At 37.7% G+C, this 13,027-nt stretch overlaps 2 protein-coding genes across 2 annotated transcripts in view; one reads left to right on the forward strand and one right to left on the reverse strand.

Annotated features, from left to right (window-relative positions):
- Positions 1–6,705, forward strand: part of inppl1a (inositol polyphosphate phosphatase-like 1a) — a 46,892-nt gene extending 40,187 nt beyond the window's left edge. The window contains exons 16-19 of the mRNA XM_016549998.1: positions 333–336; positions 593–1,317; positions 2,114–2,250; positions 6,183–6,705. Coding sequence (XP_016405484.1) covers positions 333–336; positions 593–1,317; positions 2,114–2,250; positions 6,183–6,282 — 966 coding nt within the window. The 3' untranslated portion in view covers positions 6,283–6,705. The remainder of the gene's footprint in view (positions 1–332; positions 337–592; positions 1,318–2,113; positions 2,251–6,182) is intronic.
- A 3,552-nt stretch (positions 6,706–10,257) lies between these two features.
- The window catches only part of phox2a (paired like homeobox 2A), an 8,852-nt gene continuing 6,082 nt past the window's right edge, over positions 10,258–13,027 (reverse strand). Inside the window, exon 3 of the mRNA XM_016550004.1 lies at positions 10,258–10,695. Within this exon, the coding sequence (XP_016405490.1) occupies positions 10,258–10,695 (438 nt within the window). The remainder of the gene's footprint in view (positions 10,696–13,027) is intronic.

A 13,027-nucleotide genomic window follows, 5' to 3' on the forward strand; every position in this document is an offset into this window, starting at 1 on the left:
ATTTTATATTATTATTTTAATTCATCTTTATTATCATCATTACTAAATTTACTTATTTCAGATTACTAAAGCTTAATCTGAAATAAATAAAAACTGTACAGACATATTTTGCAAAAAAATTTTTTTTTAAATCTTGAAATAACTTGTCTTTACCAAATTAAATAATAATAATTTGGTTAACACGTTACTTGTCAAGGTTTTTTGTTTGTTGTTGTTGTTGTTATTGTTATTTGTTTCAAAATATGTCTGTACAGTTTTTATTAATTTAAGATCTTAGTACTTCAAGTTAACCGAACATAGGAAATATTGCATTGGCAACTAGCTGACAGAAAAGAAGTTTAAATTTTTTTAATATTGTATTTCATTTCATTTACCATTTATTTCATTGCAGGTGTTTTTTTTTTTGTTGCTGTAGTCATTTTAGTACTTCAAGTTTAACAACAATACGAAATGTTGCCTTGGTAATGAGTAATGAATATGTTTTAGAATGGGTTTAGATTTAGCTTTAGTTAACAATAATAACCTTTGCTTTGACATACAGCTCAGCAGTGAATTCTTGTGAAATCCCGTCTGTTGTTTCATTCTGACAGAGGTAAACAGGATCCGTTCGAGGGCGACGCCACGACGTGCAAAAACAGCTTCAATAACCCCGCCTACTACATTCTAGAAGGCGTTCCCAACCAATCCGCTGCTCTGGCCTCTGACATGCTCCCTCCCTCCGCCCTCCCTCTGCTAGCCAATAAAACAGCTCCTCCTGCAGGCGGTGTGGGGAAAAACAAGCCGCCCAGTGGAAGTTCTGCACCGGGTCGAAGGCAGACGTCTGGACGCCCGGTTCGGCCCATCAGCGAGGAAGGGTCTTTGGAAGATGATGGGAACATCGGGTCTTTAAATCGTCCCCCGCCTGATTTCCCTCCTCCTCCGCTGCCCAAAGGAGCTCTGGAAACGGCGGAAAACTCGTTCAGAAAACCGCAAAAACTCACCGACATCAAGATCCCGGCCCCGTCTGTGGTTCCGTCCAATCCGCTGTCGTCGCCCAGCTTCGTACCGCCCTCTGGGGGAGGGGGCGGGGGCGTGGCCTTCAGTCTGGAAACTCCGCCCACGCTGAACCTGAGCTCCGCCCCTTTCCGGCGAGGAGGCGGGGCCTTGGGACTGGACGACCAGTCGTGTTCAGTGCTGCAGATGGCCAAGACTCTGAGTGAAGTAGAGTATCCGTCGGGGAGAGGCGTTTTGAAGATGAGCGCTCCTCACATCAGAGGCCTGACCTTCCCTCCGCGCTCCATACAGGAGGAGAGCATCGCAGAAGACCTGCCCGAGGAGGTGACGCAAAAATACACACGCACTGTGTTCATTTACACACGAGCAGCTCAGGATCCAGTGTTTTCAGTGTCTCGAAGCAGCCTGTGTCTTGGAATATTTGATTACATTTTTATAATTCTTAAATTTAAAAAGTAAATATAAATATTTTTACTTATATTTATTAATTTTATTAATTGTATAATTTAATTAAAATATTTAAATGTTGCTAATAATTATTATTATTTTGTTACTAAGTGTTATTAAAAATAACAATTAGTAATTAATAATAATTATTTATAATTTCACATAAATTATTTAAATTATGATGATAATAATTAATTTTATTGTTAATAATATTGATAATTATAGTTAATAATGATAACAATAATTAATAATTAGTAATTATTAATAATTATTAATGGATATTACTTTAGATTAATAAATTTAATAATTACTATTATTCATTAAATATTTTAAATTACATTACAAATGTCAGAAGTCAGAAAGAGCTTTATTACCAAGTATGTTTACACGCACAAGGAATTTTACTTGACAACAGGAGCTTCCAGTGCAGAAGAAAGTATGGACATACATACATGCAGACATACATAGGAAATACATGGTAGAGATGGAATGTAATACTAATATAAGAAAAACTGAAAATTAAATAATGCACGATTATTATTCACGATTATGTGACTATAAATGACTATAAAATATAACAATAATTTATTTGTTTTGTTAGTCATTATACTATTAATATAAAATAATCTGTATTAATAAATGTTGATTGTTATTATTATTGTTGTTGTGGCAGGGTCTGTGGCATGACGAGAGCAGCAGCAGCAGTCTGTCGGTGGAGTGCAGCGTCGGCGAATGGCTCCAGAAGCTCGGTCTGCAGCATTACGAGGAGGGACTGCTGCACAACGGCTGGGACGACCTGGAGTTCCTCTGGTGCAAACACACACCTGTCTGCATGCCGTCACAGTCACGCACGGGTTAAAGGCCAAAGCTCTCACACCTGTGTTGGCTCAAACTCTAGATTACTTTCTTTGACAAATGTGACCCTGGAGCAGAAAACCAGTCATAAGTTCTTCTTCTAGCCATTTAGTCCTGTCCGACTCTTGGCTACTTCATAGGTCTGCATCCTCCACGTTCTTCTGTCTTTTACCGCTTCCTTGATGTCGCTCATTGTCGCTCATTGATGGTATCCAGCCAGTGCATCCTTGGGCGGCCTCTCCTGCGTGTTCCACTGACCAGTCCCAGCATGGTAGATTTTTCCAATAATTAATCGGCTCGCATGACATGTCCAAAGAATGTTAACCGTTGCATAGTAATTTTGGCTTCAAGCGACATATCTGGCTTGATTCGATTTAGGACTTCCACATTGGTTTTCATCGCCGTCCAAGGAATTCGCAGCAGCCCTCTCCAACACCAGAGTTCGAACGCATCAATCCATCTTTTGTCAGTGATTTTCATTGTCCAACTTTCACAACCATATGTGGCGATGGGGAACACGATGGCCTGGACGATTCTGCACTTCGTGGAGAGGCTAATATCTTTGTTTTGCCAGATCTTGGTCATGTCCGCCATTGTGCCATGACCCAGTGCAATCCTCCGCTTGATTTCAGATGTGCAGCCTCCGTCCTGCTCAATCATTGATCAAAGGTAGAAAAATTTCCTCACCGTCGATCGCAATGTGGACTTGCCCGTTGCCCGTTTTCTTTGACATTCAAATACAGGCCCAACCGTTCACTTTCCTCCTTCACTCTGCGGATCAGTTCTTCCAGATCCTGGATGCTTTCCGCGAGCAGGGTGGTATCATCTGCGTATCTCAGATTGTTGATATTCCAGCCACCAATTTTAACTCCGATGATTGACTCGTCCAGGTCAAGCTTTCTCATGAAGGTTTCCACATACAAGTTGAATAGAAGAGGTGATAAGATGCAGCCCTGTTGTACTCCTTTGCCAATTTCGAACCATTCTGTATTACCGTATGCTGTGTAGACAGTTGCCTTCTAGTCTGTGTACAACGATCGTATCAGCAAGATCAAATGCAGAGGGATGCCTAGTTCTTCCAGTGCAGTCCACAGCTTGTCATGTTCAACACAGTCGAATGCTTTGCTGTAATCAATTAAGCATATATAGATGTCCTTCTGGTACTCTATGCATGTCTCCATAATCCATCGGAAATTGGAAATTTGATTGCGGGTGCCTCTTTCCTTCCTGAACCCTGCCTGAGTATCAGGTAGTTCCGCTTCCAAAAATTTCCCCAGCTGCTATTGGATGATCTTCAATAAGATCTTGCTGGTGTGTGATATCAGGGTGATGGTGCGATAATTGGAGCAGTTGCTTGTGTCTCCTTTTTTTGGAATCGGGATGAACACCGACCGCTTCCAGTCTTTTGGCCATTTACAGCCTTTCCAGATGGCTTGGCACAGTGAGTGCTGGGATCGGCACTGCTTTCAGCATCTCTGATGGAATTCCATCGATTCCAGGGGCTTTCCTGTTCGGCAGTTGTCTAAGTGCCCATGCGACTTCTTCCTCCAGGATATCAGGTTCAATGTTGGTACAAGGGTGCTGTTGTACTTGTTGGCTTGAATTCGCATACATACCATCCGTGTACTCTTTCCACCTGTTCTTGACGGATTATTGGTCGTGACTGGTTACTGTCTGGGGATGTTGGAGCTGTTGGGGCATAAACCTGCAAGATGGTGATGTTTAGTGGTTTACCTCGAATTTGGATGGCGATCAGCCGGTTGTTAATTGCTCGATAACTTTCCACTGATCTGCTGACTTTCTTGCTGGTAATGAAGACCTCACCATTCCTGCGGACGGTATCGTTTCCTGAGGGATAGATGTTGTGGTCCCCTGATTGGAAATAGCCCCTTCCTATCCAATGGAGTTCGCTTATCCCCAGGATGTCGATCTTCATTCGGACCATTTCATTTTTGACAATCTGTAACTTTCCAAGGTCCATGCCACGTACATTCCATGTGCCAATTTTCATTGGTCTGGTGCAGCGCAGGCAGTTCTGTTCGATCCTGCTGGCGTCAGCAGTTGAGCGTCCAGGAGGATTTGTCGTAAGTAACTGGTCTACTGGGAGCATGTCCTTGCTCTTCTCCAGTCGCATTTTGGACACCGTCCAGCCTGGAGGGTCCACTGTCCGATGCCATATTTGAAGATGTAGTTGTTTGCATTCCCATGAAGTTTTTTGGCCATAACACGAGGGTAGGTGGCCAGGTCTTTCCCTCGGCCCTCCCTGGGCTCAACCACGAATGGTTGAGACCTTAGCCTATGGTTTAGCCCCGGAGGGTAACCGTAGTTGATCCCTGAAACCACGAAGAGTTTTGGGATGGGACAAGTAGCACAGGTATATTTGTAGCAATAACCAACAATACATTATATGGGTCAAAATTATCAATTTTTCTTTTATGCCAAAAATCATTAGGATATTAAGTAAAGATCATGTTCCATAATGATATTTTGTAAATTTCCTACCATAAATATATATAAATTTAATTTTCGATTAGTAATATGCATTGCTAAGAACTTAATTTGGACAACTTTAAAGATGATTTTCTCAATATTTAGATTTTTTTGCTCCCTCAGATTCCAGATTTTCAAATAGTTGTATCTCGGCCAAATATTGTGCTATCCTAACAAACCATACATCAATGGAAAGCTTATTTCCTTTCAGATTATGTATAAATCTCAATTTCAAAAAATTGAACCTTATGAGTGGTTTTGTGGTCCAGGGTCACACATGTAGTCATGTACAGTACATGTACAGTAGGCATTTAATTTTAGTTATTAGTTATTTCTCCTGTTTTCAGAAGGTTTCATGTTGCATATTTTTAATTTAATGTCTATTAAAGTTTTTCAGTGCCATTATTCATATTAATTATTATTAATAAAGTGTTAATGTTTGAAAGCAAAACCGTTAAGACAGCCATAAGTTTAGTACTATAATTTTAAATTATTCAAAATTATTTTTGATCAATTTTTTTTTATTAGTTATTTACTAGTGCTGTCAAACGATTAATCACGATTAATCACATCCAAAATAAAAGTTTTTGTTTACATAATATGTGTGTACTGTGTATATGTATTATGTATATATAAATACAAACGCATGCATGTATATATTTAAGAAAAATGTTATATGTGTATATTAAATATATTTATATAGAATATAAATTATATAAATATATACATGTAAATACATGTAAATATTTTCAAAATATATACTGTATGTGTGTGTATTTATATATGCATAATAAAAACACAGTACACACACATACTGTATATTACATAAAACAACTTTTATTTGGATGCGATTAATCGCGATTAATCGTTTGACAGCCCTATTATTTATACCATTTTTAGAAATGTTCCCGTTCTGTAATTTTAATTTAATGTTTATTATAGTTTATCAGTGTCATTTGGTTTTACATCAAATTAAAGTTCTATGGTTTAACATTTAAAACAAAGAAAGTAACACAACCATAAATTTTAGAGTTGAAATTGTACTGTTGTTCAGTTTTTAAAAAAAGTAATTAAATATTTTTTACCATACAGTAGGGTTAGTATTATTACTGTAGTAATATATGATATGATTTAGTTTTTATAAGTAAACATATAAAAGGTGTAATTTGCAAAAAGTATGACAAAACATTGACAAATTTAGTAAATCATGTAGGTATCCAAAATGTTATCAGTTATTTATATTATTTTTAGCAGGTTACTTTTTACTGTCATTTTTTTTCTCAGCGCTGTTCAGGAAGATTCGATCACACTTGATTGTGATTAGAATTTTCATCAATATATTTTTAGTTAGATTTCAGAGTACAAGCTTCTCATCCAATGACGTCTCTTTCCTGCAGTGACATCACAGAGGAGGATCTGGAGGAGGCGGGAATTCATGACCCCGCCCACAAGAAAATACTGTTGGCCAGCTTAAAGCAACAGCAGCAGCAGAAATGAGATCCAGACCGGACTGAACGAGAGAAACTTTGCACTGGTAGAGAAAGTGGTTTTAATTTAATCCGATGTAATAAAGCTGGTCATTTTAGTTCATAATATTATTTAAACATGTCAAAAAGGATGTGTCACTACAGCCCCACCCTCAACTTCCTGTCGTCTGCGTCGGGAGGAAGTGACGTCATCGGAACATTCCTCACCTTTGGTGACTGAAGTGTTAATTACAAACAGTTTGTTTTTATTGCATGTTTTATGACTTTAAAGGAAAGGGAAAAGCCAAAATCAGCAGCTCACTGTGTTTGTACGTTTGCGTTTGTTTCTCTGCCTTCGTTTGTACGAAATCAATCAGTTTGTTGGACGCACACACACACTCTCTCTCACACACACACACACACACACACTCTCACACACACACACACAATATCTCACACACATGATTTATAAGCTTTTGTACCCGTGGGGACCACAATTTAGGTCCCCACCGTGACACGAGTCCCCATGAGTCTGTGTGTATTCAGGTTTAAGTCCCCACCAGAATATATAAACCAGTACACTCACGCACACACTCACACACACTCTCACACACTCTGATCTCATCAGCAGGTGGCTCTGGATGATCAGCGCTTCATTTGAGATGTGAATCTTTGTCTGTTCGTTCATTCAATATGATTCAGATTCAGATGCAGTCTGATTCGTTCATCTTTTTTTCGTGTTTGTGTTTTGAGTTTCCAGACGTCGGTCTTGTTTCAGATGAGCTTCAGTTTGGAAAGCTTTCAAGAGTTTTACCTCGTCCTGTAATGAATCACTCCGTGGAAACACAGCTGTAGTCTTTCTGTTTGGATCCTTACAGCAGGAAAACTGATTGTTTTATTTAACAGTGTCTTTAACATTATTATAATTGGGGTGTTTCTCCTCAAATGCATGTATAAGTTCTTGCATAATTGTTTTGTGTATTAAGTTTTAACATTATACGTTTCTCACCCATCATTCATAATTATAATCCTTTGAATATTATTAACTGTTTAACTCTGTGTTGTTGTAAGTTAATATTGTGTTTGAGTTTCTGTCCCTTTAATGTGTTTTTGTTTTTCCTTTTTTCAATTGAATAAAAATTTAAATCTAATGTTCAGTAAAGGAAATACAATTCTGTTGTGTTGTGTCTCAGATATTTTCCTAAGACCTTTTTTTTAAATCAGACAGTAGCAAGTTTTATGAAGTTACTTTCAAAACTTTACTATCGTACTATATTTGTCCATCTATTGATTTTTTTTTTAAAGTATCAAGCACCTTACAGTTGTTCTTTGAATGTAAAGTGTGACATTGAGACATTTGCAAGGTTTTTCTTGTTTAAATCAAAAGCAAAATACAAATTGTGAAAGAATTGCTGAAGCATGCGTGAATATTCCGAGCTTCTGAGTTCCTGCCAAGATTAATAGTTATCTAAAACTAATAACATAAAAAATACCTTGAAATGAACTATTAACTGAAAATAAAATTAAATATAAATTAAATAAAATGAACACGAAAGCAAAAAAATAAATAAATAAATAAAACCAAATTCAAAGTATTGACAAAGATTATAACAGCATCTTTAGCGAAACTAAAACAACATGTGAATGTGATGCGTCTGATAGGAGATGGGACTGGAGAAGCTCTCTATTTTCACTCTTTATTTTGTCATTTTTATGGATTATATACAGCAGATCATTCATGAAATACATGGCGTGCACTGGAGCCAGGAAACATTAAAAAAAGAAACTACGTCGTATTTATATTAATATTTACAAAATATTTTTCAATAAAAGCCTAGCTTAAAAAATCATCCCAACATTTTTTTTGTTTGTTTGTTTTTCTTTTTTCCTTCAATAAATTAACTACAAGTGGCTTAACTATGCTTGTTTCTGGGGTCACACACACACACGCAAACACACACACACACACACTCACACAGACAGACAGACACACACACACACACACACACACACACACACACGCGTGTCAAATCCATCTTCAAAGAGCTTCAGTGAAGAACCGCATGACAAATTCATCAATAAGATGCAGGTTTGTCATCATCCTGATCCTGAATCCTTAAACTCACCCAGAAACTGTTGAGTTCTGGAACAATAAAAACAAGCTGGAATATTAATATTTAAGATTAGACTGCTAATTTAGGTACGGATCATTAATAAACCCATAATCTGCAGTGAATATTTGGTTACAGCTCCTCTAATCGCATTACAGTTCCTTCTCATTCGACGTCTCTTCCTGAAGACCTGAACTGATTTCTGGTTCTGAAGGACAAACGTTTCTGGACCTTCATTTAAGAGGAAATGAGGAACTCATTTACTGACAATTCAAAGGATGCTGATGTCGATCTATAGGGCTTCTCTTCAGCGTTAAGAGGAAAATAAGAGGAAACGGACCTGATGAACACAAATAATGGACTGCAGAATAAACACACAGACACACATCAGAAGCGCCAACATGACAATAAATTAACCATCAGGGCCCGTATTCACAAAACATTGGTTTTATCTTACCACTAAGAGTTCTCCTAATTAGCAGTAAAAAAGATTTTTCTCTTAAAACCTGTTCACAAAGCTGCTGAGACTAACTTTTACTTAGGAATAGAGAGAAGTGTTGAGCTCAGAGTAAGGGGGCGGGGCTGAGCTCGTTGCTATGGATGATGTCATCAAGCTTATTAACTATGCACACAGTGATTGGCTGATAGTCTCTGTCAGAGATTTATTCATAGAAATATTGTAGAGCGCGATATGTTGCCATATTCAAATAAAGGTTTAAAAATAAAAATGTTAATTGCCACATTCAAATAAAATGCAGGCTAAGAGTCACTAATTAAACAAGTATATGTTGTCAGCCTCTTACATGTGTGCTTCTTGTAAACAATTAGCGGATATGCATATAAACAGCTTTTTAATTAACAGAGTAGAATAATCATAGCTGATAGTAAGACATGCAAACGTAAAAGAAAACCGGATGCAAGAACATCCGTTACTTCTTACCCAGCTGGTTAATGAAAACAAAAAAGGAAAAATTGGGATTTGGGATAAGACTCTTCAAGAAAGCTCCTGCAAAGCTCCTGAGAAACTCTGCTCAAGTGCACCGAGGACTAAAGCTGCTTTAAACACAAAGATGCTCGCACCAAATGTTGATTTCATTTAGTTAATAGAAGTGAATTGATCAAGAAAATCTATTTATGACATTATTTTTGACAGCAAGTGCCTAAAACATTTAACGGTAGCTTTGCAGGAGGCTTCTTGAAGCGTCGGTTCTTCTGGATTGAGTCTGTCTCAGTTTGTTCTGTTTCTTCATGTGACTCCAGACAGACTGATGATGATCAGATCAGATCAAAAATCTCACTGCTTCATGTGACGACAGACTGATGATGATCAGATCAGATCAAAAATCTCACTGCATTATTACAATTAATGGCCAAATGAATGTTCGGAAATCTAAACTGATATTTCCTACTGACACACTACAGCAAAAGATAGACATAACTGACTGAAAACCATTTTTAGCTGCTGAGAATACTAGTGTTCTATCATTTTGGGCCACCGCTGTACTCTCAGAGCAAACATTTAGGAGTCCTAAATTTAGGACCGACACGCCCACACTCTTAAAAATAAAGGTGCTTACTAGGTTGTTCACAGAGATGCCATAGAAGAACCATTTTTGGTTCCACAAAGCACCATTCAGTCAAAGAACCATCTCTTTCTTACCTTCTTATAATCTGAAGAACCTGCATTCGCCACAAATAACCTTTTGTGAAACAGAAATGTTAAAGGTTAATTTAGACAAAAAAGGTTCTTCTATGGCATCGTGAAGCACCTTTATTTTTAAGATTTTCTCCTTAATCGGCAATTTGTGAGCTACTTTTAGATGCCTTAAGATGTTTCATGAATACGGGCCCAGGAGTCCAGCTCTACGCAAATCAATCAACACGAAGCGGAGTCTCTAGAACAGGTTGGTCTTGATTGTGTTGGGTTTCCGGTGGAACGAGGACAGAACGCCCGTGAACGGCACAGACGCCATACTGTCCGCCGGCTGCCAGGCCTTCAGCAGGTCCTGGGTCTGGACGGTGCTGGGCCAGGGCGAGCTCTTGAGGCCCTGGTGGATGGAGGGCGAGATGGAGGCGTTGGAGAAGGCGGCCGAGGAGCCCGAGACCGGGCTGGGGCTGAGGCTGCTGGCCCCGGGGCTGCCCATGTTCCCGGAGCCGGGCAGAGACGCTGTGCTGTCGGGCGTCGGGCTGCAGGTCGACTCTTTAGACTCGTCGTCTTCAGAGCAAGAGCGGTTCTCGCCTGACTTCTTGCCGTTGGCGCCGGCGTTCGCTCCTTTGGAGTTGGCGGCGCGTTCTTGTTTACGAAACTTGGCGCGTCGGTTCTGGAACCAAACCTGAGGAGGAAAATACACTCTTAATTAAGAATAAAGGTTCCAAAAGCGGGTTTTCACAGTGATGCCACAGAAAACAAGCTTTGGTTCCCCCAAACAGTGTTGCCTTTGTAGCTAGATTTAGCGACTTCCCCACCCTTTTTTGAGACGTTTAGAAACAAATATAACAGCTTGGACAAACCTTATCTAAGTTCTCATCGTGCCCACTGATCTACATTCATCTTTATATAGATCAGTGAATTTGCCATTATGATGTCATCTAAGCTACAGGTTTTAGCTACTTTCAATTGAGTAAGTAACTTTGCAACTACATGTCAACTAGCAGTCATTAGAGTATTAGTAGACTGTCTGCTTAATATCTTCTAACACTTTATTTTGATGCGTCCACAACATACAACACACTGACTGTGTCAACTTATTCTACTAACTCTAAACCTAACCTAACTGTCTACTCTGAGAGTTAGCAGACATGTAGTTGCAAGTTAATGAGAATTAGTTGACATGTAGTTGCAAAGTTACTTATAGTTAGTAGAATGTCTAAAAGGGACTATCAAAATAAAGTGTAACTTAAAGAACCTTTTTCCACTGTAAAGAACCTTTTGTGGAATGAAAAGTTTCCATGGATGGTAAAGGCTCTTTGTGGAACCATTGATGCCTATAAAGAACCTTTATTTTTAAGAGTGTAAAGGGTGTTTGCTGTAGAAGAACCATTTGTGGTTCCTCACAGAACTTTCCAGTGAACAGTTCTTAAAAGAACCATTTTTGAAGAACATCTTTAAATCCTTCACACTTAAAAATGATGGTTCTTGATTGGCATTGATGGTTCCAAAAAGAACCTTTAACATCCATGGAACCTTTTAATGCACAAAACGTTGTTTATAGTGAAAAAAAAACGTTCTTTAGATGGTTAAAATGTTCTTCACACTAAAAAGAAAATGTTTTTTTCCACTATAGACTCTTAAAAAATAAAGTTTCCAAAGGTGGGATTTAATATTGATTTCATTGAAGAACCATTTCTGGTTCCCCAAAGAACCTTTCAGTGAAAAGTTCTTTATAGAACCATTTTTTCTTAGTGTGAAGAACATTTTTTGAAAATTTTTGCCACAATAAAAAAAACTTTTGTGCAATGGCTTGATTTCATGGATGTTAAAGGTTCTTCATGGAACCATCAATGCCGATAAAGAACTTTTATTTTTAACCTTTATATTCCACAAAAAGTTCTTTATAGTGGATTTTTAAAAAATTACACTAAGAAAAAAAGGAACCTTTTCCTGAAATTCTATATAGTGGAAAAATATTCTTCACACTATGAAAAAATAAAATGTTAATTTAGGAACTGTTCATTAAAGGGTTCTTTGGGGAACCAAAAATGGGTCTTCTATGAAATTGCTGCCAAAAACAATTTTTAAGTGTTTTTCCACTATAAACTCTTTCTTGAGCATGTAAATCTACATCTACACCAAAAATAAAGTTTTTTTTTTTGTAAATATGTCAAAGACGAAACATTTTTGGTTCCTTAAAAACCTTTCAGTGATCAGTTCTTAAAAGAATCCTTTTTAATTAGTGTGAAGAACATCTCAATCATCTACAGAACCTTTTTATTCAACCTTATTTTTACCTTTTCACCAAGAAACTCTTTTAAGAGAAAATGAAAAAATGTGCCTGTCTGAATTTATATCTCTAGTGAATTCCGGAAGAGTAAACAACATGAAGAATATTAATATTTAAGATTGGTAATTTAGGAACGTACCATTAGTAAACCCATAATCAGTTGTGAATATTTGGTTAGAGCTCTTCTAATCGCATTCTGAGATGTTTCTCCATAAATCTCGTTTCTCCTGCTGGACTAAACATTTCTGCACCTTCATGTAAGAGGAAATGAAGAACTAATTTACTGACAGCAACATCATTCGTGATATTGATGTGCATCTATAAGGCGTCCTTCCTTTAGTGGCTCCATGGATGATGAAGGTTCTTCATGGAACCATCGAAGCCAATAAAGAACCTTTATTTGTAAGAGTGTGAGACCTTTCCATTCCACAAAAGTAAAAAGATTTTTAAATTGTTCTTCACACTAAGAAAAAAATGCTTCTTTTAAGAACTGATCACTTCGTCGCGAAAACCCTCTTTATTTTTTAAGAGCGCAGACGGATAATAGCTGCTATAAATCAACCTAATAAAATCAACTAAATTAATTACATTTGGAAGCGTCTGCGAACAGCGCTGCAGGCAAAAAAGCGAGACCCAGATATTCAAATCAGCCAAAATTCAATTGTTTTGTTAGATTTTTTTAGCGAATAAAAATGCGTATCAATAGCACGTTTTTTTTTTTTTT

Source organism: Sinocyclocheilus rhinocerous, unplaced genomic scaffold (genome assembly GCF_001515625.1).
Source record: "Sinocyclocheilus rhinocerous isolate Xijiao unplaced genomic scaffold, SAMN03320098_v1.1 scaffold4118, whole genome shotgun sequence".
NCBI lineage: Eukaryota > Metazoa > Chordata > Actinopteri > Cypriniformes > Cyprinidae > Sinocyclocheilus > Sinocyclocheilus rhinocerous.